At 37.2% G+C, this 27775-nt stretch overlaps 1 protein-coding gene and 1 pseudogene across 1 annotated transcript in view; both read left to right on the top strand.

Moving 5' to 3' along the window:
- The window catches only part of USH2A (usherin), a 991863-nt gene that overhangs the window by 832478 nt on the left and 131610 nt on the right, over positions 1-27775 (top strand). The window contains exons 59-60 of the mRNA XM_036755334.1: positions 3455-3617; positions 21143-21497. Of these exons, the coding sequence (XP_036611229.1) occupies positions 3455-3617; positions 21143-21497 (518 nt within the window). The remainder of the gene's footprint in view (positions 1-3454; positions 3618-21142; positions 21498-27775) is intronic.
- LOC118845921 lies at positions 15047-17399 on the top strand (annotated as a pseudogene).

Raw genomic sequence — 27775 nt, 5'->3', positions numbered from 1 at the left:
TTTTTCGCAGGGGGGAAGGCAGGGCAATTAGGGTTAATTGACTTGACCAAGGTCACACAGCCAGTAAAAGTGTCAAGTGTCTGAGGCTGGTTTTGAACTTTGGTACTTCTGACTCAAGGGCCAATGCTGTAGTCACTGCGCCATCTAGCTGCCCCAAGCCCCCCATTTCCATAAGCTTTATTTGTTTTATTGAAAATTAGACATATAAAGCATTCACTTCCTTTTTAGTCCCCAAGTCTTCAAAATCATATACCTGGTTCAACATTGACCCGGGGTTAGGAGGATAAGACATGCATTTCTTTTCATGGATAAGACATATATTTGCATGGCATGAATTCATACGCATTTTGTCCCCCTACAAGATTGTAAAATCTTTGAGGTCAGGAGCTATGCTATTTCTCTTATTTTTTTTTAATCTCTACCTCCCAGTACAGTGCTGTGACAGGTGCTTCATATGCAATTATCGATTTGAAGGCAGGTAACTATGAGCAATACACCCCACCACCTACTGAAGACAGATGCTTGCTAGTAATCACACTCTTTCTAATGTGCACATCTAATGTGTGACATAGAAAATGTAAGTGTTGGTCCATACACCACCTTGCTCAATAATGAGCATTTATATAGAGATTTAAAGTTAGCAAAGCACTTTACATATACCTATCTTCCCTTTGATCCCCACAAGAACTCTGTTAGATGGATGCTTTTAATTACCCTGTTTTACAGGTAAGGAAACAGACATAGAGAGAGGTTAAGTGACTTGCCCAGAGTCATACAGTTAATTGTCTGAGTTAAGATGTGAACTCAGATCTCCCTAACACCAGGTTCAGTTACTCTATTGTTCCATCTTGCTACCTCTTCATCACCTCAGATACGTAATCTAACATCAATTTACCCAATCTAATCTTAGTGTTCCCAAAATATATTATCCTTAGAAATTTCATTTTTTCCAAGTTAATGTTACTTCCTATGGAATTAATGAAGAATTCATGGTCTTCTGTCTTTCTGTGATTTATCTCAGCAGCTAAAATATGGTGGCAACAGAGCTTGGATTCACCAGTGCTTTCTACAGGTTACTTAAAACATGAACATTATTGACTCGAGGATCTTTCTAGTTTCCTTTCTTGCCCTCATTTATCCCAGTTCACTTACACATTCAGTCATGTCTGTCAAGATCATTGTTTCATTGATCTTAACATAAGGTCAGCTTGTGATTTTCCATGTGATTAGAAGGGAGCAGTTAAATTCAATTGATTAAACATATACTTATGCAGTGGCAAAGATCATGCAAAAAATATTTTTGTGAGTCATGGACATGCGAGATATGGTATTTTTCCCTCAGCAGTACTTTACCTCTTAAATTATGTTTTATGGATTATAATATTGGAATCAACTGACAGTCTCTGACCCCATACTAGCTAACAAGTGAAACCATGATCCATCGGCATGTTGGGTAACAAGGAGAAGACAATTGATATCAATCTTTAATTGGGATCCAAAATTTCTCTGGAAGAAAAATATTAGACTGAAAAAAAGACTATACTTTGCATTGTTTTCATGGCTTTTACAAAATAGATTTTGCTCAAGGAAACATTTTCCAATTTCTTTAAAACAACTCTTCATATCTTAAATGTTTCTTCTTTATACATTAATTTTCACATAGAATTCCAGGGAACTTAATACTTACATGCATTATAAAACACTATAGATATGAAGAGGATGCAGAAATGGAATCAATAATATTTAAGTCAATGCCTATAATCTAATAGGAAGAATTATCCAGGCCCTTTTCTGGTCTCCTTTCTCAAATATTCTTCCTGACTCCTAATTTTTATTTTTCATTAGCACCTACACTGGAGCATACAAGAACAGCAGAAATCCTGATCATATTACTTGTTTGCATTTCTGATAACAAAGCTAATTTTGTGTGTTACCATGAAAACAAGCCTTAGTAAAGGAAGAAATAGAGTATGTGAGGATGTTGGATCGCCGTTGCCTTTTGTTTGTTTATGAAAACATTAGAGACTACAGAGCCTGAGAATGACTCCCTATAAAACATTAAACCCTATAAGATCAGATAATTGAGTCCTGGCTCTACAAACTAAGGAAAAATAGTTTTATAGCAGATCTTAATATAGAGATCTTAATAGTAACTTAAGAGTCTTTTATACTATTGAGCATCAACCAATGTAAAAAAAAATCTGCTCTTCATCTATCTATCTAATATCTATCTTATCTTTTCAGCTTATCTACTTGTCTACCTATTTGCCTGCCTATCCATTCATCCATCCATCCTTCCATCCACCTATCCATCTATCTGCCTGTCCATCATATCATCTACCTAATCCTCCATCTTATCATTCATTTGTATAGATTAGCTATATCTATTTTATCATGTGTCTGTTTGACTACCTATAAATCTGTATGCCTGCTATCTGTCTGCCTATCTATCTGTCTGTCTATCTATCTATCATCTATCTATCTAAACATCTATCTAAACACATACACAGTAGAACGTAGCTTCCTTGAGGACAAGGACTGTTTTGTTATGTCTTTATATCCCCAGTGCCAAGCTCAATGTCTTGCTTTTTTTTTTTCAAGAATGGACCTGCAATTCCATTGACTTGATTTGAAGAATTCTCAAAATGAAAACTTCTTTCTACCAATATAGATCAGTACCTGTTCTCCCCAAGCTATAGTTGCAAAGAGTTTCTTGGGACCACCAAGAGGTTATATTATTTGCCCAGAATCACACAGCCTGTATCAAAGGCAGGCCTTGAATCCAATCTAATTCTTACCCTACTATAAAATTGCACCTTGCTTTATATGTAGTAAGTATTTCTTAAATGTTTACGGTATTGATTTAACTTAAATATATTGGGGAGGAGGTGTGTGTGACAAGAAGCAATAGTAGTTAATGTCCAGAAACAGAGACCAGTTCTTAAGGGCTTTTTTAAAAATTTTGTAAGATGATTATTATGAATGTAAACAAGTTCTCTAACTTTTAAGAAATATCATCATATAAAAATATTAGCTAAATTCTATCCCTGGAAGAATAGACATCTATGTTCAGCCCCTATTTACTTGGGGAATTCAGACAGAATTTTTCTTACTGATAGTGTCTTTAAAAATGATGGTCAAAATGACCTATTTACCATGCGAAAGTTAAGATGCAGAAATGGTACCATGCCTTGTACATAGTAGGCACTCAGTGATTATTTCTTTCAGGTATTAAAGAATGACAGGCAATCATTTCTATAATAAATGAGATTGTCCAGAGCTTAGGCACAATGATTTTAAATTAGCAGTCATTTTGAAATGCTTTGGTTATTAAATTTGCTCCTTTCCCTTTTTAGGTAGATAAATAAAAGTCATTTGAAGTCTTAACTTGCCATACATAGGATCTCTTCCTCACCCCCTCCTTGAAAACTGTGTTCTTTGTTCTTTATTTCAGGTGGCTGTGGAGTCAGCACTGGTACCTTGGTGACAACTTTTGAAGCACCTCCCACGGATCTGAAATCCCCTTTTCTTATGACAATGGGACCTACCAGCATATTGATTAGATGGTTACCACCTGCAAAGCCAAATGGAGTTATCATCAACTATTTTATTCACCGGTAAAGCCATTACTATTATTATTCAATATTTAAGCAATTACAGAATTCTAGTAAATCTGTGTAGTACACTGTGTCCTTTGTTCATAAAAAACCTTCCTAGATGATGACCAAGGAAAGAGAGATTCATGCAAAGGTGCATTCAATTAATTTGTGAATGCAAATGCACAAGTGGCTTGACTGTTTTGACTCATTATTGAACCAAACCAGTACTAACTAGTAAATTCAGTGAAACCCCTTGGTTTATTGTAACCAATTAATGACCAGTTAACAATAGTCAGATTACAGAGAAATAGTAACTTCTTAATAGGACATTTGGTTCTAGTCTAAATGCCACACTCATTTAAAAGTTGGAAAGTATTGTTTCAAACATGCAACCATTAGTTTGGTTATGATGATTTGAAGAATCCCAATTAAAGAGTTAAGAGTCATAGAGTTGGAAGACAACTCAGAAGTTATGTATTTATTGGTAACATAAAAGAGGATTACTTTCATTGAACAGATGATGATGTTGAGTCCCACATAGCTTCAGTGATTTTCCTGAAGTCACACATATACTAAGTAGCAGACCTGAGATTTGAACCTAGGCTCTCTGGCTCCAAATCCGTCCTTCTTTTTGCTGCAACACCCCTGCCCCACTCCACTCCTTGCATTGCTGATGTGGCCATGTTGACTGTGTAGGGATGTAGTCTTTGTTCAACCCATGTCATCTTGTTTTTCAGTATTCCAAGAGCTCAATCAATAATCCCTCACTTTTTGTGAGGGATACGATAGTTTTTCTTATTTCCTAAGAGGTGGCTTTTCATTTACATACCTTTGTCTTCCCAAAGTGGACAAGGGATATCACTGTAGAATTTATTCCTCCTCTTCTGATTGTGTACATCCAATACCCCCATTACAATTGATAAGATAAGTATTTTTAAAAGCTGAACATCTAAGTTGGTAGAGGCATTCAAAGGGAAGGAAGGAAGGACGGAAGGAAGGAAAGAAGGAAAGAAAGAAAGAGAGAGAGAGAGAAAGAGAGAGAGAGACAGACAGACAGAGAGGGAGAGAGAGAGGGAGGAAGGAAGGAAGGAAGGAAGGAAGGAAGGAAGGAAGGAAGGGAGGGAGGGAGGAAAAGGAGGGAGGTAGGAGGATTTCCTGAGCATTTATTATATCCCAGGCACTGTGCTAAGTGCTTTAAAAAATATTGTCTCAATTGATCTTCACAACAGCTCTGAAGGGTAAGTGCTATTTTTTATCGATATTTGACAGTTGTGGAAACTGAGGCAAACAGAGGTCAGGTGACTTTCACAGGGTCACAGAGCTAGCAAATATCTGAAGCAGAATTTCAACTCAGTCCTTCCTGATTCCAGACCCAGTGCTTTATCTACTGTGCAACCTCTTAGAGGTCACATAGTTCAACCCTTTAATTTATAGTCGAGGAAACTGAGGCACAGACTTTCACATAGTTATTCTGTGATTTGATGGCACAATGCCAAGAAGAAACCAAGTGTCAGAGTTTTGCACTTTTTCCAGTATGCCATACCTTCTCAGAGCTTCACCTATCTACATGTGACATTATGATGAACCTTGTACAAAGCAATTTGAACCAAACCCCTAACTGCTGGGAGTTTATTGTTTAATACAGGGAACACTGACACAAAGCATCATAAAGGATGTGCATCAGAACAAATGCATCAAATAAGTATGTTGAGTATATAAAACATGACAAAGGTTTCTTATCAACCTTAAATTCAGTGATCTTCTTGATGAAATCCAGCCCAAGATCCTCACCCTCCAGACTTGATCTTTGTCCCCATGTAACTTCAAATCTCAAGCCTCTTAGCTTAAGATTCTTCTTCCATGCCAAATTAAGAGTTTTTAGCAAAATTGCCAAAAGAGGACGTATTATTGAACTTCTGGTTATGTAAATGATATTACTGAAAATGAACAAGCCAAATTTCTTCTCAGCAAACATTAATTTGAAGAATAATATTTCTGATTCAAATACAACACGAACACGTAAAAATGACTAATGTGAATTTACATTTTACGCTAAGCACATTAGTGCAGGCTCTAAAAATGCCCATCCTCTGGAAGTAGTTTTCTTTCATCTACTTAATGCTAATTGTATGAGAAAAGCACATCAAATCCCTATTCTGAATAAAGGGAAATAAAGTATCTGTTATAGCCCGGAACGTGGTTTCACTCTGTTGGTTTTGTAAATAAAGCTCATGATTATGTTGAGTATTCCATGGCAGCTATAGAGAGGGAAAACAGGAAATATAATGCAGAAAGCCCGCTTCAATGAAAAATACTGTAAATTGAATTTGACAGCATTTGATGGCATTTGATTATTCTAGTCACAGCCAAACAATGATATAAAGAGTAATATGAAACAGAATGTGTTACTGCCTAGCAGACTCAAAAGCAATAAACCTTCCTCCAATGTGACACAATCACTTCACAATCATAATTGTAGCCTGTTGGATACCTCTGAGTACAGCAGAAGGGCACTGACTGACATAGATACATTTTGTTTTTTATTTAAAGTGAAATGAAAATGGCGCACTGGGGCTCCAGATACAATCGTTATATTCACCTACATAGGCATGAATCACTTGGCAGTTATTTCAGCTGAAGTTTAAATGTGCTTAGACAACAACAATATCAAATCTTTCTTCGATAGCTGCAAAAAAAATCTGAAATTTGTAAGGACAGGGATAGAATATAGGCACATGGTTCTTTTTCATTCCAAGGCTCTATATTGGCCCTTATATCGTCACAACAACAAGCCTGCAGTATTTCTGGGAAGGTGATGACATGTAATTTCTTCTTCATCATTTGCCTTCTTATTGTATCACCACCAAAGGAAATTCATTTAACTCAAACTACAGAATATTTCGTGAACTGGCCTATGCAGATCTTTTCATTAAAATTGCAGGAAGCCTGCCTGTCAATCTCATTCTGAAAATGTTTGCAAAATGATTGTCACTCTGCCAAAAAAAAATCACTTTTTCTCCCCCTTGATAATTTTCTTCTGTTGTCTAAATGGTTGCCTCTGGATATTATCCGATTAAAAGCTGTCTTCTCCTCCCCCGCCCCAAAGATAAGATGCTTTAATTTTTTTTAACCCACAAAGGGCCATGACTATGAGCTACAATACTAGCTTTTGTTTCATTAATGGTATCAAGTACTTAATTTATGTTATTGATCATATGAATGCTATACATGAGGTTTTCCTTCTTGTCTTTTGAAAACCAGTGATGTAATAAGTTTTACAATGGTACATGAGACATCAAACATTAGATCTCTGTAGGAAACCATATATACCTGGTTTTGTGCCAGTTTATTCACGTTCTGTAGAACCTACCATATTGAGAGGGTGATTCTCTTATCTGTGAATAATTGGTTTATATGATAAAGACCTTTCAGCACTATGCTACCAACTTATGTCTGTCCTTTCCTAAGCTATGTTTTCATCAGGTAGGGTCTGTCAGACCACCCTGTGTGAATGCCATTTTGCTAGATACCTTGCAAAAGAAAATACATTCTGACTAGCTAGGAGTCTGTATTACAAATGAAAAAGGAGTGAACCTTTTCTCAAAGTCATAACAGAAGTCTTAGGATCATAGATTTAGTCTTGGATGGGAACTTAGAGGTTATCTAGGTGAACTTACTAATTTTATAGAAGAAGAAACTGAGGTGCCTAGAGGTTAAGTGCCTCTGTCTAAGGTCATATAAATATCAAGTGGTAGAGCCAGGATTCAAATCCAGGTCTTCTGATTTCATATACCCCATTCCTTCTACGATAACACTGAGAACTTTGAATGATTCATTAAATGGGAGATGACTCCAATAGAACATTGAAAAAACAAGTAATAAATATTAAAATTTTAATTATCCTCTTTAATCACTCTCTTTCTTGGCCATCTTCTTCTTTAAACTTCATCTTTCAATATCTGCCCCAAACAGGTTTTTTAGTGATTCCAGATCTAACATAATTTCAACACTGATTCTAAGCAGACATCATAAATAGTGTGGGAGAAAATTTGGGCATTAGGTTGGAAGAAGCATGCAACTTAGAAAACTGGACTTTATTTAACCCTAAAGACCTAATCTGCAGGCCAGACTATGGGCCTATGTGTATACACTGTTTTTAATTCTGAGGTTGACCCAACAAGGGTAGTATATCTCTTAGACTCATGGCCCTACTAGTCAAATCTCTACTTATTCCAGGTCAGTCTCTAAATAGAGCTTCCACTTTGCTTGTGTTAAGGTTTCCCCACATGGAGGTAACAGTATCCCACCTCTCTTAAAGGCACTAAAGGTAGAAATGCATCTAAGATAGCCTATTTTTATCCCACAGAAAATGCATAAGATGTGAAGAATTCACAGGAGTCAATAAATAGAAATATAAACATATAAGGTGCTCATATATCTCATTATCTCCCTCAGAAGGAAATTGAACTTTAGGTAGCCATTAAGGCAAGCCTTTGTGTATTCTGGTAGAATCCTAATCTCCCACAGAGTCCACTATACTCTCTACTAGACTTGTAGCATACTCTGTAGTACGGATTTGTCCCAGAACACAAACTTTGGGACCAGTAAATAAGCAATCCTCTTCCATCTGACCTGCACTGTCCAAATAATTCACTAGCTTTGCTCTGCAAGTAAGACATTAGATAAACTATTTAGACAATCCTCTATTTTCTCTTTTGCCTTTGCATCCCTTAAACCTAGTACTTTGAACATTTGAAGGTGCTCAGTACATGTTTGTTTAATTGAATTTAATAAATTTACTAATGGAATGACTCAGAGGGTTGCCTCTCTGACTGTCTGTCATAATCTAAAAGGCATCTGTTTGTTTTTCATCTGTGGATATTTAGACTCTTCTCTTTTGAGAGTTTCAGAATGCAATAAGCATGTCATGTTGAGAATCAGAAAATGTAATCAACATATCATCCATGAACAAGAACACCTAGAGGACCTTTCCATCCATAGGGAGTCCTCCATGGTAGTGGTGAACAGCTTTGGCAAGCATATGTGTCCTTATTTTGTGTCTTGTTATTGATAATCAGATCATTAGACAAATTTATCTCTATATTTCATCTATCAAGTCTTGGTTTTCCTTTCTAATATTTTCCTCAACGGGCTCCTTAATACATGTGTAGGTCATTCCCATAAAGATTTTTAAAATATATTTATTGATATATTTCATCTTTACATCAGTCTTTTCCCTATTGCCCTTCCAGTCTAAACATTCCCTTTTCATTAAGAAAACAAGCCAAACAAGAAGACATAGAAATATATCTTACAATATACAAAATATTCTATCAGCCCCCACTTCTTTTCCACAAAAAAAGGAGTTATATTTCATTATTTCTTCTCCAGGACTGTCACTGATTTTTACCATTGCTCAGAGTTAAAATTTCTTTTTTTTAACAATTTTATATGTTTAATGATATAGTTCACTTAAATATCACCTCCATTTCTTAGTAGATCTCTTCCCTTCCCCATCTTGAATATTGAATTTCTAAGAAAGCATAAGAAGAAAAAGTCAGAAAATCCAACTAACAAAATTACTAAGCCCAATATTATGCAACTTTCCACCTCTATAAAGAAAGTAGAAAAGTTGTTCTCATATGCTTTTTTGGGGCCTTGGTGACAGTCACAAATATAACTATTCTTATGGAGGATAGGGTGGATTAAAGGCATTGTGGGAGTTGAAGAGGTTAATAAATGGGGTGAGGGGTCAGGATGTTCATGGGGACATTGACTTTTATACTGAAGTTCTTGCATATAGTGGCAGGAGTTGGCCAAAAAAAAATCACTTATTGTGTAGGCCTTAGAGTAATTCACTTAGCTTTCTATGGTATTTTGTACACAAAAAAGGGGGGGGGGATGATGGAGGGGAGGGCAGATGGGGGTGGAGGTAATCAAAAACAAACACTTTGGAAAGGGGACAGGGTCAAGGGAGAAAATTCAATAAAGGGGGATGGGTTGGGAAGGAGCAAAATACAGTTAGTCTTTCACAACATGAGTATTGTGGAAGGGTTATACATAATGATACACATGTGGCCTATGTTGAATTGCTTGACTTCATAGGGAGGGTGGGTGGGAAGGGAAGAGGGGAGAGAATTTGGAACTCAAAGTTTTAAAAACAGATGTTCAAAAACAAAAAAAAAAAGTTTTTGCATGCAACTAGAAAATAAGATACACAGGCAATGGGGCATAGAAATTTATCTTGCCCTACAAGAAAGGAAGGGAAGAGAGGATGGGAGGGGAGTGGGGTGACAGAAGGGAGGGCTGAATGGGGAACAGGGCAACCAGAATATACGTCATCTTGGAGTGGGGGGGAGGGTAGAAATGGGGAGAAAATTTGTAACTCAAACTCTTGTGAAAATCAATGCTGAAAACTAAATATGTTAAATAAATAAATTTAAAAAAAAAAGAATTAAAAAAAAAACCTAATTTTGTTCCATGCGTTACAATCCTTTAAGCATGGTGTGACTTCTCTGTCTGCCTTTCTTGATTGCTTCTGTTTTGACTGTTGTGTTGTAAGAAATCATGGTTGCTGCTTTTCCTTTTTTGGGGGAGGGGGATTCATTGGAAGAATAATAACCTTCACTCTTTCCCTTTTTTTAACTCTGTATAATACATTTTACGTATGTGTCTTCTACATAAAAAATTTATTTTACTTCATAATTCATTCTGTCACTCTCCTCCATGATATGGGTTAGTTCATCCCATTTACATTTACCATCATGATTGGGTTTTTTTGTTCCCTAGTCAAAGTTTAAATATGGTTTCAGATACCTTACTAGCTGTGTGATCCTAGGTAAGTTGCTTAATGTCTCTGCCTCAGTTTCCTTAATAATAAAATGGAAACAATAATGACATCTACTTCTCAGGGTTGTTGTAAAGATTAGATGAGAAAATTATTTGTGAAGAGCTTAGCACATTGCCTGGCATATGGTAGATGCTTAATAAATGTTTATTTCCTACCTTTCTAGAATCCTAATTGTAATTCTTGAAGAACTTTTTTTCTTTAAGTTTATCCTAGCAATTTTATTAATTCATAGTATTTCTTAATCCTGTTTGGAAGTTTTCTTTTTGTTTATATCTTGCTTGTTCATTTCTCCAGGCTGCTAGTTTTTCTGTGGGGATTTCTATAAGTGCATTTCTTCCCTTTTTCTTTTTCTTTTTTTTATTCTTTTAACTGGTACATTTCAGGTAGTCTTTTTAAGGTAATAAGAAGGTGTGGAATTCATGCTCAACCTCTTAATCATCTTGCCAAAAATATCTTTCTTCAACTTATCTACAACTTACTACTGTCAACTGACTTCATTTTTAGCAAGAATGGCAATATTTATGCTTTTCATTTTATCTAGTAATTCATATTTAGAGTACCAACAGATAAAATAGTTTTTATAAGGAGGTCTAAAACTTGTGTGAATCAGTATCCAATTACCCCTTTTTAAATCATGTTGCCGTTATGTGGATAGTTACCATACAGGTCTAAGGACCTTTTTGAAATTTGTTTATAGGTTATCTTTGACAAATTAACCATTACCTATGGCTAGTCTATTGGTAACATAATTTGCAGTTAAAGAAGCTGGTTCTTCAATAAGATATATAGTCTGTCACCTGGAAAAAACTTGAAGTCTTTATAGCTTGGGAGAATTAGCTATATTTTTTGCCCTGTGGATACCAGGGCCCTCCAAAACATTGGCTCTTATAGCCATCATTGAAGGGAGCAACTCTGGTGGAGAAGGGGCCCACCATCTCCCCATCTCCAAAATTAGGCAATGAGCAACTGTCATCAATTGAAAGCCCAAAATCTCAGGGTATGGCTTTATCCCCAGACTACTAGTCTGTTTCCAGCCCAGGCCCTACATCCATATTCCAAAAGAGTAACCATCAAAGGGACATGAACTGGCAACAGCCTCTGCACATGTTATAGTCCCAACCTTTTCAGCATCTACTGTTACTGAAGACCAGGAAAGGGAAGTTTTTTGCCACCAGAGTCCTTGGTGCTGTCAAATGGTTCAACATCAAAAGCAGATATGCTTTTACCAGTAGAAACAACATTAAAGAAGATGCATCACCATCTGTTTTGCAACTGCACCCAGAGGACCAAGAATTCTTTCCATATGGCATGTTGCAAAAACTTGCTATATGTCTTGTCTCCTTCATCAGAATATGAGCTCCTTGAGAACAGGGACAATCTTACTTTTCTATTTTTATCTTCAGCCCTTAGGACAGTGTCTGGCAAATAGTAAGTGCTTAATAAAAGGATTTTTTAAAATTTTCAGTAATCATTTACTAAGCAACTAACATGTACTAGGCACTGTGCTAAGTGCTAGGGATAGAAAGAGTTAAAAAAAGGTCCATTTCCTCAAGGAAATAACAATCTAATGGGGGAGAAAATCAAATATGTACAAACAAGCTATATACAGGTTAAATAGAAAATAACAAAGCAAAGGAACTAGAATTAAGAGAGGTTCATGTAGAAGATGAAATTTTAGTTGGGGCTTGAAGGAATCCAGGGAATCTAGTAAGTGGAGATGAAAAGGTAGAGCATGTCAGGCATGGGGGATAGTCAGAGAAAATGCCTAAAGTACAGATGGAGTGTCTTATTTGTGGAACAAATGTCACTGGATTTAAGAGTACGTGACAAGAAGTAAGGCATAAGAAGACTGAAAATGTAGGATGCAGGGTCAAGGGGTTGAGTTTGAATGCCAAACAGAAGATTTTGTATTTAATCCTGGAGGCAATAGGGAGCCACTCTATTTTATTGAGTGGGGTGAGATGTGTGTAACATGGTTAGACCTGCACTTTAGGAAAATCATGTTAGTGTCTGAATAGAGGATAGATCAGAGTAGAGAGAGACTTGTGGCAGGCAGATTTACCAGCAAGCTACTGCAATACTCCAATATGAGATGGTGGCCTTGACTGTAAGAGAGAAATTTGGAAGGGGGTAGGGAATATTTAGGAAGAAAGATGATGAGTTCAGTTTTAGATGTGTTGAATTTAACATGTCTAATAGACATACAATTTGAGGTGTCTTAATGGGGATGTAAGATGGGAGGTTAGCAGAGAGGCTAGGGCAGGATAGGTAGATTGAAGAATCATCAGACTAGTGATAAAAATTAAAACTGTGGGAGTTGATGAGATCACTAAGTGAAGTAGTAGAGGGAGAAAAGAAGGTAGAGGACAAAGCATGGTGGGACACCTGCAGTTAATGATCATGACTTGGATGAGGATTTAGAAAAGAAGACTGAAAAAGAGTGATTTGAAAGGTAGCAGAACTAGGAGGTGGTGGTGTCTGTAAAACTTAAAGAGAGGAGGATAAGAGGGTGATCAACAGTGCCAAAGGCTGCAGAGAAGTCAAGAAGAATGAGGTTTTGAGAAAAGTCCCCTGGATTTGTCAATTAAGAAATCACTGTTAACTTTAGAGAGAAAGGTTTTGGTGGAATGATATGGTCAGAAGCCAGATTGTAAGGGCTTAAAGAGAGAATGAAAAGAGAGGAGATGAAGAGGAGCTATTTATTGTAGAAAACCTTTTAAAGGAGTTTAAACACAAAGGGCAGTTGAGATGTAGGATGATAAACATCAGAAATGAAAGGATCAATAGAGGGTTTGTTTGTTTGTTTGTTTTGGGAGGGTATGTTTGTAGGCAGTAGGGAAGTGGCCAATACACAAGGAAAAAAATCAAAGATAAATAAGAGATTGGTAAAAAAAAATTTGGCAAATTGGTAAAAAAAAATGATAAAAAATGAAGATAAATAAGACATGGGGCAAGTTGTTGGAGGAGTTCTAACTGAATGGGATCAACCTGTGCAGGTACAGGGGTTTTCCTTGATAAGGAGTAGGGTTACCTCTTCATGTGAGACAGGGACAAATGAGGCACATGGCATCTTGGTGATATAAGGAAAGGGGGAGAAGAAGAAGCTTGCAGTGAATGGACTTCATTTATTTTTCTGTAAAATATGAGACAAGGTTCCCAGGGTTGGGATGGTGGGGGGAATGCCCTGGGAGATTTGAAGAGACATTAAAAGGTTTGGTAGAACTACTGTAGAGTGTGAGATAGTGAGTTGATAACAGAGGTATAGAAGAATCGCTTATCAATTCATCCAGCTTCACATCATGGTATGGCACTGTAATTTGTTTTGTGGATGAAAAAATATAAAGCAAATAATTATTCTTGTCCATTTTCTTTACTCCCCTTTAGTGCCAAGCAATGTGATAACTTTGCTTTCTACTAAAATACATTTTAATTTCTCGTCATGTCATGAATATAACCTTGACTTGTTAAAAAATTATGTCATTACAGTACAAGCTCTTTAAAGTTCCACAGACATGTAAAAGACTTTGATTATGGGTCTATAGTGAGGGTATTTTGAGGCATGTTTATGGGCAATAGGGAAGTAACCAATAGACAGGAAGAGTTGGAAGATAAATGAGAAATTGGTGATGAATTATGTTTCTGTCATTTCAAGATGATCCCAGCCAAATTTGAAAAAGCTTACCCTGAAAATATTGCTAACTTTTTTTTGCTATAGCAAGTCACAAAGACTATCTGCTGAAGTAGAGAAGGGTTGCAATCTATATCAGCAAATAGTACCCCGGTCTATGAAATTATGGATCTTATGAAGTATCAAATTATACAACATCGTTAATGATATCTAACATTTTCAAAACACTCTACAATTTACCAAGCACTTTACATACATCATCTCACTAGATCGTCACAACAGTCCTCTAACTCTAGCTAGAAACCGCCATCCAAAACATGCCTAAAATGATTTTATGCAAAGAAGAAGAGATTGGCTATTCAGGAGGAAGTACTTCCAGTTAAATGAGCAGTTGAATCCTAAATCTTAAGTCGATTGAAATGATTACAGCCTGCTCAACCACTTCTGTTCAAAGTTTATTCAGACATGAAGATGTTCTGTTTTTTAGCACCACAGATGGAACCATTTACCTCACCATAAGTTTCATTCATTAAATATTCAACAATGATAAGAACTAAATACTTAACCACGTTGCATCCTTCGCTTGTGCTTCTGCATAAACATGGGGCTAGAACCATATTTGATCTTATTACATGCAGAGAGTAAATAATTCACAGTTTGAAGTCCCCTCCTTTTTCCTTCAGTGTGACAGATTTACTAAAACATCTCTAGTTTTCATTTTAAGAATTTGTGAGAGTTCAATAAAAATTATTGTAGAGGCATAAGGGCCGGGGTCAGGGCCTGGGCCCAAGAGGAGCCAATGAAAGTGGCAAAGATGGCTGGTGCCACCAGGCATCAGTGTTGTTGAATATTTTTTTAAAATTACCAGGGTTTTCCTTCTCTTTCTTTGAAAATTTGTAGTTTTTCCTATCTTCATACACAGTACCTCTTCTGCCCGTCTATAACTCATCAAAAATAAGTGGTACTACTATGATTGAGTTGGCATCATGCAAACCTCAAGCCAGAAACCCAGATATGGCCCTTTATGTACCTAAAGCACAATGGGGTGCAAATGCTTCCTATATCAAGTCATCAGGAAATTATCTATAGTCATCTGAATGCTTTACTAAATGAAGGGCAAGAAGAAGGTCATGTGCCTCCAAAGCATGATGTCTTCAGAGACAGTTCCGAACTTCAAAGACTTAGTAGTTATTCTATCAGACAAGATCACAGGGCCAGGGATGGAAAGAAACCTAATTCAATTTTTTTTTTTAAAAAGACACATACTTGAAAAAGAAATAGAGTAGAATTCCATACTCAAAAGGGAATGCCAGAATCCAAAGAAATGTTTATCATGGCAAATCAACAAAAGATCTCAAATCCTAGTGGTTTTTCCAATGTAACTTCACAAATACATTTTAAACCAAAGAAAGAAGAGAAACATATGCATTCCAAAACCAGCAATATGACAGTACTACAAAGAGTGCTTATATCACAATCTGGTAAAGAAACTTGTGAGACTCAGGCTTCCAGTGAACCATTCTAAAGTGTGAAATTATGTGATTTCAATGAAAAACAAGTAAATTGGATGACATCCAGAAGGAGATTTGAAAAACAGAGCTGGTACTGATTGTAGAATAGTAGAGATTGTATCTAGTTCCCAGTTTTCAGATGAGCCAGTTGGTTGCAGTTCTCTTCTGAGTCCTAACCATGTGCTGCCACCCATACAAGAAAACTCACCTTCTGAATTTGTACAAGAAATTATCTTATACAACAGGTGGTATATTGAAGCTGCACACTGAAGATGAGGAGAATGTCACTGTTTGGTGGAGCTCAAAGGGTATCTTTGATCAAATAAGCACAGGTAATGAATCCAAGACTGTCAATGAGCTAACCGATCCAGTGTTCCTCAGCAGTACAGCTAGTACCTTGGATCCTAAAATTTGAAAAGCATATCTGGGGTTAGAGATCCTATCTATGATCACATGTATACATTCAGTAAATTAGAGAATGCGAATGATTTTGCATATCCAACATGCATGAGTGGAGAGTCTGAGAAGAATGGTGACTCTGCTGATGAGTCACACGTGTGCTATGAACCTGATAATTTAAGTGATTTTGTGGATGAAACATTCATAAGTAGTGAGCTGGAGAATGACAGTGACATCAACAACCAGGCATGTATGAGCATTACAGATGGCATATCTGATGAGACATGTGTGGGCAGCACCTCGACAGTTGTGAGTAAAATTACTGAATGGGCTTATAGCAGCATAAACAGTTTGCTAGACTGTATGGGAGTAACTACTTTCATAACCCCTTTTGTAGTAGCTAACAGCTTAGAGTGTGGGAATGAAAACTCAAGCAACTTGACTATTTGTGTAGACAGTTACACTGAAGATATATCATCCAGTTATCCAAAGTCAATGGGAAGGCTAACAAAGAGCTTGTCAGATTATACCTCTTTAATACCCATAGAGAAGGCAGCATGCAGCAATCATGGTTCCTATTTAGACTCTGAATTCTGCATGCTGAATAGGACAGAATTGCTTTTTAACAAGGCTTTGAGCAGTGACCTGGATTGTGCAGAGTCTGGATGACTCTGGGAAAGAATAACATACTGTATCTTCACAGACAGACAATTGGAACTGAAAGCTCCTCATTCTTCTTCTAATGATGGACGTGCTCCTACAGAGGAAAGCCGGAATTCTTTATTTCATGGTGATGGAGATTGCCTGGCTCCATGTCTTCTAGAAGAGTTATCAGGGAGTGTAAAGAACAGGAAGAGTCTCTAGGAACCCAGATCTGATCATTACAGCTATGAAGCTCCTGAGCTTGACATCAGCAATTGTGAATTTCCTCATGTCGTTAAAATCTATTACTTCCCCCAAGAAGTTTACACCGAAGGGCTCCTACATGTCTTCTGCAGCTATCAAAAAGAAAGGATTTTATATCAAATGGGTAGATGATAGACATGGTCTAGGAGTGTTGTCCAGTCCAATTACAGCTCATCATGCCCTGAGCAGTAAGCTCATAAGGGTAAAGGCCTGGCTGCTTTCTCAGGCTACGAGAGCATCCAACGCCAAAGCAAGAGCTTGTGCTGTTTCCCCAGTCAGGCAAGGAACATCCTGAGACATCCACTGCCCTGGCCTGAAGGCTAGTGATCAATGCCCTTGTGGTGCAGAGTCAGTGGACCAAAGCAGAATTCTTTGATGCAAAACTCAAGTAACTGTAGGAAGCCTGTGAAAGAAAGTGGTTGGAGGCCAAGCAACAGGAAGATATCTGGAAAAGCCAGCATCAGGCTGCTGCTGAAAATTGTCCAAAGAAAGGGACAATTTCATGAATTCAGAAGGCTCCAGGCTACAAGACCATTCTGAGTTTTCTTTGTAAAAAAGACTATGGGTTCCAAGAGAAAGTAAACTCTGTTTTGGCTGCTCTGCTTTCTCGACCTGGAAGGAGCAGTTTGGAATTGCTCCCTGTGGAAAAAAGGAGAAAGCAATGTTCATCAATCAGGAAAAAACTTGGAAGCTGATGCTCCTTTAAAGAGTCCACTGGGCAAGAGAAGCCATAGATATGTGAGTATTTGTCTAAGAAGAATTGGTCAAAATATAATTGTAAAAAAGAAGTAAAGAAGAGTCATCAGGGCCCCAGGCCAGAAGACTACCAAGACCTTAATAGGGAAGATGCAGGACCTCAAAGATATCCTTCAGCACCTCTTCTAACTTTGAACAGGGATGTCTTGGCAGTTAGCAGATGTAGGTGAAGAATCCAGTGTTCTCAGGAGGCCCAGAACCTAAATTTTAGTGCCAGATCTTTTTTAAAGATGGGTCCAGAGCATCATAGCTGGCTGACAGCAGCAGGATATTAAGGATGCTTGGTCTCAAGACTTTTGGCTTCACTGAAAACCTGCCTAGTGCTGCTCTAGGCACATGGTAGCTTGGGATGTGCCCAAGGCACAGTGTCCACTGGTGCCTATGTAAACATTGATATCATGGTACAAAAGTATTAAAATCTATTTCCTAAGGAAAAAAATCATCATGAAAGACCAAAATCAAACTCTATAGAAAATCTTATCTCAGGATTATACCCTGTCATATGTACCCTGAACACTTCATCTCATTGAATTGTTATGGGGAAAATACTTCTAAGCCTTAATGTAGTATATATGTGTGCATTATAACTATTCTTGTTACAGTCATTACCATCATTATGTAATACTATAAGGATTCATGGTTTCATCAGTGTGTCTATTACCTCCAGCAAGGCAACCTACATACCCTTAATAGATGGTCCTCATAAGTTACTATAACCAGAAGAAAAAAAAATAGAGCAGTCCAGAAGCCATGCTTTTGACGAACCTTTCAAAACTCATTTAGACAGGTACTTAGACTCTTGTCTTGTCTTGACCTACAACTTGTCTCTGAGTTCATTATTTCCAAAGTGGTAGGACCTACCAAGGTTTTAGTCTCTTGGAACAATTCTAAAGAACCTCTGATAACCTCTATGTCAAAATATGACACAGGACTTTAGGATACAATCCCGAACATACTTCTGGGGAAAAAAGCATTGGCAATGTGACATAATAAAAAGAGCCTGGCGTTTGGAATCATGAGACAAAGTAAGATAACCTGACCACAGACAGTAGGATGTTTTTTGGTTTTTGGTTTTTGGTTCTTTTGAGCAAAGAACTCCAAATAAGACATAAACATAGATATATGCACCAAACACAATGGTCAGATACCACAAGTTTATGGACTTCAGATTTGACCTGTTTCTAGGTTACAAGCAGGGTTATCAACCAGCTGATAATTGGCCAGATTGGCTAGTAGCTTATCAAATAAGCTGATTGCTTCTTATTGATCATAGAATACATAAGAACACTAGTTTTTAGATCCTGAAGAGGTAGGTTCAAATCCTAGTTCTGTTATTTATTAGCTATGATCTTGATCAGCTATCAACTTGATCAAATCTTGATTTATTAGCTATGATATTGATTAGCTATCAACTTGATCAAATCACTTAATCTTTCTTCCTCAGTTGCCTTATCTGTAAAATGAGAGTGGGAGAATTAGATTATCTCAAAGCACCTTTTCAGCTATAAATCAGCAAATAGGTGGCACAGTAGATAGAGACTGGACTTAGAGTCAGAAAAACTTGAGTTCTAATCCTACCTCAGATACTTACAGTGTTACCCTGGGCAAGTCACTTAATTTCTTTCATCTTCAGTTTCCTTATCTATAAAATATGGATAATAATAGCACCTACCTCCCAAAATTGTAAAATAAACTGCTATTTGTAAAGTGATTTATATACCTGGAAGTGCTGAATAAAGCTTAGTATTAAATCCTATGTATGATCTTATCATCCTATCATGTATCCTGTTATGGTTATGTGTCATTTTAATTTTAGTTTTCATAAGCCTCATTACAAGACACCTAAAAAGCTTTAGTGGAGTTGGTTCTAGAAAGACAGATCTAAAGCCTTATAACTTTGCAAAATTGCCATTTCTTGTTGCTTGGTCTTAGTGATTTAGCAGAATGGAAACCATTTAAACAGAGATTAAAACAGCCAGACCTTTTAGGTAAAATAATGCCATATGCTTTGAGTTAATGAAGCATAGTGGACTGAAAGTCTCCATGTCAGGAAGATGTGCATTCAAGGCCCATCTCTTATACAAAGGATCATAGAATTAGAGCTGAAAGAAATCTAAGAGGCCATCAAGCCGAACATCATGGTTTATGACTCTGGATAAGTCAACAAATCTCTGGTTTGCATTGGCAGAAGGTTCTTCTTGCTATGATTTCACTATACAAATGAATTCACAGGTCTCTCCCCTCTCCCCACCCAAAGCAACATCCATCATCATCATATACTTTACAGTTTGATGGAGCTAGTTACTATAGAAATCGAAGTGTGTGACTAGAATTGTGAGTTTTTGGAGTTCAGGGCCCATCTTCTAAATACCTTGTCTATACAATTTTCTAAAACAAAACTTTCATCTTCTAATATTGTCCAGTTGTTTCAGTCATGTCTGACGCTCTATGACCCCATTTGGGGTTTTCTTGGCATAGATCCTGGAGTGGTTTACCATCTCCTTCTCCAGCTCATTTTACAGATGAGGAAACTGAGGCAAACAGGGTTAAGTGACTTGCCCAGGGTCACACAGCTGAGTAAGTATCTAAGGCCATATTTGAATTCAGGAGGATGTCTTCCTGACTACAGGTACTCTATCTACTACACCACCATTTTAATTGGTAATAAAGATGCATTGATACAGAGATTACATAGATCACGATTCACATTTCTTAAATAACAAAATCAAAGTCTCCCAGGTCATTGAAGGGGAGGCCCTTTGGCTCATCTAGTCTGAAGAACCGCTTGAGTCATTGCTGCTCCAGATCTTTAAGCCTATAACTCTCTCTTTTTTTCCTGCAGGGACTTTTTGTATGAAATAACCAAAGCTACTTCCCACTAACTAAGCTAAACTTTTAAGCTCAGTTACTTTCATGAGTGTGGGAACTCCAGACACTTAAGCCTCAGATGATTAGGAGACCAAAGTAGACAAAGGGTGGATTTAGCTGATTCCTAGAATAGAATCTAAAAGAAGGAAGGTATTTTAGACATCAGCCAGCCCATACCCTATCTTGTATAGTCTCCCCACTTGTATCAAGAGACTCTTACACTCTATAGAATTCTAAAACCTAATTCTTACTGCATGATGTACGTATTCCCACACAGATTATATTGACTCAGACTTCTACTATTCCTTACTAGCACAGGCTTCATTGATACAGAGATAGGGGACCTGTGTTAAAAGCCCAGCTTAGCTACTCATTTCTTAGATAGCCCCATCCCCTTCCGCTTCTGAGCCTGTATTTCCTCATCTATAAAATAAGGGACTTGGATAACATTATTTCTAAGGTCATCTGTAAATCCTATCATCCTGTCATATCCCTGGGAAGAGGACAATTTCTAAGTTGCAAGAATAGTCAAAAGTTTTTCATACTAACAGTTTCCTTAACATACATATATAGCCAGTTATACAGAATAATGTCATGATTATTTGTTTTCTTTATTGTCTTTCAGACGTACTGTTGGCATTGAAGGCGAGTCACTTTTGTTCATCTGGTCTGAAGGAGCTCTTGAATTTACTGATGCTTCAGATACTTTGAAGCCTTTCACACTTTATGAATATCGTGTCAGAGCTCATAACTCCAAGGGCTCAGTGGAGAGTCCATGGTCATCAGCACAGACAATGGAAGCCCCTCCTAGGGGTATAGTAGCTCCCCAGGTTCAAGCTACCAGTGCTTATTCTGTGCTACTGAATTGGACCAAGCCAGAGTTTCCCAATGGTATTATCTCCCACTATCGTATTATCTACCAAGAGAGACAAAAGGATCCAACATTTAATGTTCCAACAGTGACTGCATTCACAGTGATGGTAAGAATGTGGGTGACATAATTAATCAGCTATAACAAGTGATATTTCTGTTATCTTTTTATGATTTTATTGGAATAGCTTAATTAATTTTCATGACTCACTTGTAGTTTTCCTTAAGAAGGACGGAAGCTGTTGAAGTCTCATAAAAAGACACAAAACACCATAGTTAATGGGCAGAATACTGGTCTGGGAATGAAGAAATGAGGTCTATTGTTAACTCTACCACTGACTTGAATTATCCATTGTTAAGGGAAACCCTCACTTCTGTGAATCTGGAAATAATTATACCTGACTTCTGTGTCCCAGGGGTGATGTCAACATCAAATTAGAAGATGAGTCCAATTCTTTCATTATTAAAGAGATCTGTGAGATTATATAGTCAAAATTGCATGAAGCAAAATTGTGATGTTTTGTGTGTGCTACAAACCCCCTTGGTCCATGTAATTCTATTTACTGCAACAAGTCTTTAATGAATGCCACTGTGTGTCCAAAATAGTAAATAGAGTACATGATATAATCTCCACCCTCAAGAAGCTTACACTGTTGCTGGAGAGATGTCACACACAAAAAAATAATTACTGAATAATACAAAAGAGAATATAATCAAGTGCTAAGACATGTGTACCAGACCGTAGATGCTATGGGAAGCAAGAGAGGAGATCAAAGTGGCTGGTGGTGCTGGTGAGGTTATGTGAAAGAGGTGGGACAAACTCAGGTTGAAAAGATGAATAAGATGATGTAATAATTTGAATTATTTTCAAAATATGAGAGAATGAGCCCAGTTAAATTTTAAAAGCCTTTTGAAAGTTGAAGCAATATGGATGGACAGTACAAGGCATTAGTTTACAACCAAGATTAAAATAATTATCATAATAGTTACCAAGACATTTAGGCATAGTTGATGGAGATCTGGCTATGGAGCTAGGGTGACCAGATCAGGGATTCAAACCTATTTCTTCTGATTCCAAATCCTATGCTTTTCCCACCATACCCTGCTGTCTCTCCACAGTCATCTGCTAGACCACTTCTTGTCCTCCCTATATAAGAACTTTTTGTTCAAGTATTCTCATCTCCTTCCCTGTAGTCTTAGAGGGAGAAATTGCCCTCCTAGTCAAGCCTTACATCTTCACCTGTGTCCTTGATTCCTTTTCTCCCATTTCATTGAAGACTTGATCCACAAACTCTCATGCATCTCCAGTGCCTCTTCTCCCATTGGTTCCTTCCCTTTCACTCACAAATATAACCTGGGCACCTCAAACTTAAAAGAACCACATCATCTTTCTCTTTTCTTCCACTGCCAAACTTTCTGAACACATAGGTTGCAATTTTTCTGGGCTTTCTTGCCATTCATTCTTCAACCATTTAAACCTGGTTTTTATTCCTATGAGTTGATAATTTATAAAATTAGGAAATTTTGAAATGGGGACAGGACCACCTAGTTTTCTGGGTGCTCACCCAGAAAGGCCACAATTGTCAGAAGGAAACTGGACAGCAATTATACTTTAATTTAATAGAGCATATGGGGACAAAAAGTCTATAAAGGTAAAGACAAATGGTGAAAAGTGGCACAGAGGCAAATGGTATGGGAACAGAAAGAGGACAAAGAGGGGCAGAGGCAGAGAAAATCATTCAGGAAACTATGGATTAGAGTTGGGAGCACTCAGCAGCATGAACCTGATGGAGATGGAAGAGAGTTCAGGGGGGTGGATGAGTTTGAGGTGTCTCATTTTTATAGGGTGTTTTGTTCTTTTCAAAACACACCACCTCCAGTCTGTGCCATCTTATCGCTAGTTCATTAACATATCCAAATCATCTCAAAGTTATTGGTAAAACTTCAAATTTGTCATCTCAAAGTCATCAGCATTTTTTTGATGTTCTGCTGATCTGGAGCTGTGGAGGTCTAGATTTTGTTTGGAATTCACATATCATAGCACCAGAACTTTTACAAGCAATGTCTAGATAGTTTCTCCTGATTCAGCATATTGCTGTATACAAATTTGGGTTAACGTATGATACAATTTGCAAATTATATTCCTTTGATCTTTGGGATGGTTTATGTGTGACTTCCAGGTTTCCCTTTGCAATCTTATTTTCCGCTATTGCCCATTTACACTGGCTAACCATAAAGCTTCCTGTATTAACTAGAAGGGGGTGGCAGCCAATGGGAGCAGAACAAAATAAAATTTTAATACAACCTATCACTTGATTGAAACTCAACCCTCAGAGGTCACCTATGACCTTTTAGTGAGTACATTGAATTTATTTCGATATTATATCATATTCAATTTATTTCAATTTTAGCCCTCACGTTCATTAACTTTCTCTGAAGCATTTGATGATATAGACCACTTTCTTCTTTACACATTCTATTTTGGGCTCAGAGACGACACTCTCCTTGGTTCTTTTCTCATTTCTCTGATTCTTCCTACTCTGTCTTTTTCGCTGGCTCCTCCTTCCCTTTCCAAATCTTGTATTCCAGAAGTCTACGGTTTTGACCCACTCTTTGTCCTCTCCTTTGGTGATCTAACCTATGCCCCTGATTTCTACTATCAGTTCTATGCTGATGATTCCATATCTGTCATCATAATGTTTCTCCAATATCCAGACCTGAATTTCTAACCACCTGCTTATTACCAACCTTTCCATCCCACCAGTACTTCAAACTCACCATGTGTAAACTGAGACTTACTACCTTTTTTCCCTCTTAACACCTGCTCTTCCTTCTGACTTCTTTTGTCCATTCATACTGCACCAGCTTTCTACATTATTTCACACTTCTACCCATAGTTCTAATCCAAACAAATTAACTATTCCCCAGCTCAAAAACACTTTCCAGACTTTCCTCCATTCATTTGCCTATAGCCTTTACTTTTGGAATTCCCCCTATTTCTGCCTGTTTAAGTCCTACCCACCTTCTAGACTGGAGCAGAGAACATCTCCCCCCACAGCAAATGATCCTTGTCCTTTGAACTCAAACAACTTCTACTTACGTTGTAATAACAAGTATTCAGTTTTGTATTTTTGTATTCATTATGCATCCACTCATAAAAAGTAAGATTCTGGAGCACAGAGAGAATATTTTATCTTTGTCTCTTCCTCAGTGCCTAGCATAACAGTCACTTCATAAATGTCTGTTGAGTGAATGAATGAGATAGCATAGTATAATGGGAAAAGCACTGGATTTGGAATCAAATAATCTGAATTCTTCTTCTATTTATTTCCCTTATTAGAGACAGATAAGTAGTGTAGTGGATAGAGTGCTGGGTCTAGAATCAGTAAAACTTGAGTTCAAATCTAGCCTCAAATACTAACTAGCTGTGTTACCCTGGGCAAGTTACTTAGCTTCTGTCTGCCTCAGTTCCCCCAACTGTCATGTGGAGATAATTAGCATCTACCTCTTTGGGTTGTTGTGAGAATTAAATGTGATCATATTTGTAAAGTTTTTCGAACAATGCCTGGCATATAGTAAATATTTAATAAATGTTTGTTTTCTTCCTTACTTCCTAATCAGCTATTTGACCTCTCTAGGCTTCAGTTGTCTTTTTTTTCTGAAAAATGAGAGGTTTGGAGGATCTCTTCCAAGTCTAAATCTAATTATCCTATAAAGAGATTCTGCTTTCTTGCTTGTTGCTGAATCTTATCATAGACTACTGACCAGACTGAAAAATATAAGCAACATGTGAATGAAGGGTTAAAAGATGTTAAAACGTCATTTTTCCTTTTCTGAATTTTTATTTTATTTCCGTCAGTTGAAGTTTTCATCATCTGGACATTGGAGACAATTTTCATGGTTCTGCCTCTCACATCTTGTAGAACTTGCATTACAAGGCAGTGCTCCAAAAGGTAGAAATCCTCTTAAGGATGTTATCCAGGGGAAAATATGTGCATTATCACCAAAGCCTGGAAACCTATGTATTAAGCTTCAAAGTTATAACCACCTGAAAGTAAAATTTCATTGTGAAAATGCTGACACACCCTTGACAATAGCTTTCTGAATGAGACACTTTAATTAAACTGTGATTTTATTGAAGGAACTGGGATTCCAGTGATTAAACTTCTGGCCCTTTAAAATATGGCTTTCAGGAGTAGGAAGCTAAATCATTTAATCTCCTAAAGCAGGTCTATTGGTGTTCCCATGTGGGATACTCTATTAGTCATTCTCTCACACAAGGCTCCATTTTACAGCGCAAGATCAAGTATTGAACTGAACAGTGAGCTCTGTCCTTTATTTAATCGGTTAGACTCTATTTTTATCACATTAGAAAGTTCCTAAAAAAGGAGAGGAACAATACCAGCAGGTTCCAAATTGTTGACCCCATCCTTCATTTTATCCTCATTCTAGAATTCCTGACTTCTTCCCTCTTCCTGAAGTTTAGCAATGCAAAAAGATAGTAAACTATAGAATGTGAAAATGAAAAACTTAATATTGACAAAATTGCAGCGCTCTCCTCTTGAATGTTTTTTTCTTTGTTTGTCTTCTCTTGGTATAGGCAAGCAGGGTAACTGGTCAGGTGAGGCTCCAGGATGTCCCTATGATTTTTGAAATTTTTCTCCTGTAAATCATTATAACAAATTCTGGACAGTATTGACAAGTCATCTAGTCTGTGAGATTAAAATATTAGGAAGTTAACAGTTAAACAATCTTCTTTCTTGTTCTTCTTTATAGAGTGGAATGTTTGTTTTTATAGATGGTTATTAAGTTCGCAATAAAAATAATTTTTAAGTTCAAAAAAATGAGACAGCCTCCACAGAGTGAGTTGGACAGCTTTCCAGAATCCATACTCACTAGTCAGAGGTTTTTTTTTCTTTATAACAAACATGCAAAAATGTAACAAATATGCAAAATAAATTACCTTATTCTTTACCCTAAATCCATCACTTCTCTGAAATGGATAGCATGTTTCATCATCATTCTTCTGGGATCATGAATTGACATTTTATTGATCGTAGTTCTTACAGCTTTCAAATTAGTTTGTTTTTACAGTATTGTTCTAGTATAAATTCTCTTAGTTCTGTTCATTTCATTATTCATGAGTTTATAAAAGTCCTCAAAACCATTCATTTTTTATAATGTTGATGTTATAAATTATTCTTTTGTTTCTGCTCACTTAACTCTGAATCAGTTCATTCAAGTCTTTCCATGTCTTTTTGAAATCATCTATTTCCTTATTTCTTACTGTACAATAGTACTCCATCAAATTCATATACCACTAGGCAAGGATTTTCAGAGCTAGCAGGTCACTACTATTCTCTACTAACCTTTATAAAAGTGCAGGTTAATCCAGAGGCAATGAGGTGAGACATGGCTCAAAGAATCGTAGGTTCATAGAATCTTAGAGACTCTTTAGTTCAAACCCTTCATCTTATAGTTGGACAAATTGATTCCAGAGTTGCGACATGACTTTCCCAAAGTCACCTTCTCACAGGTGCATGATATCAGAGAAGAAACTGTACCACAGGTTTCAGGATTCTTAATCCACTACTCTTTTCCCTGTGCCTCTCTGACTTCTACCATGATACTTTCCGTTTTGGTCCAAGCTCCATTCTGGATGGAGAAAATTCAGTTCTATTTTTTTCAAGCCCCCCCAAGAAGAATAATTTGTCACATAGTTTAATAGTCCACAGTCCTAGCTGTAACTACAAACTGCTCCCTGCTTTTAACATTCCACCTCTGGTCTTCTGTGCAAGGTACATTCCTGCCCCTGTACCTGGAATATATGCCCTTCTCAGTTTATACCTTAAAGAATCCTTCTCTTCTTTCAGGGCTTAATGCAGGTGCCACCTCCTCAGTGAAAAAGCCTTCCCTATTCCAAGGATGCTCTTATCTCTCAAGTTTCTTTGTACTAATTTATTTGAGTTTATGCTCTGTCCCCATTGTAGGATGTCTTGGGGACAGGGAATGGTTTGTATCCCCAGCACCTTGTTCACTGCTTTGCACATAGTAAACGCTTAATAAGTGTTTGTCAAATTCATCCATTCATTCTCTTTGTTGTGACTACCTTAAAAAAAATTCTGCAAATTGCTGCTCAAAAAAACAGACCCAGGCTGAGATTATGAGTCAGGATACCTGGGTTCAAGCACTTGACCATCAAGTTTTTCATTAAAAGCTTCTGCAGTATGACCTCTTCAAAACCAAATGTGAACATGTACAAATTATTTCCTCTCTCTTGGCCCCAGTTTTCTTATCTGCAAAATGAGGGAGGGTTTTAAGGTTCCCTTCAACTGAGTTTTTTATGCTAAGATAGCTTTAGCCTTCACTGTCAGGAGTTGAGACCACA

Source organism: Trichosurus vulpecula, chromosome 4 (genome assembly GCF_011100635.1).
Source record: "Trichosurus vulpecula isolate mTriVul1 chromosome 4, mTriVul1.pri, whole genome shotgun sequence".
Taxonomy (NCBI): domain Eukaryota; kingdom Metazoa; phylum Chordata; class Mammalia; order Diprotodontia; family Phalangeridae; genus Trichosurus; species Trichosurus vulpecula.
The sequence above is the reverse complement of the archived record's forward strand: the minus strand, read 5'-3'. Positions and strand labels throughout refer to the sequence as shown.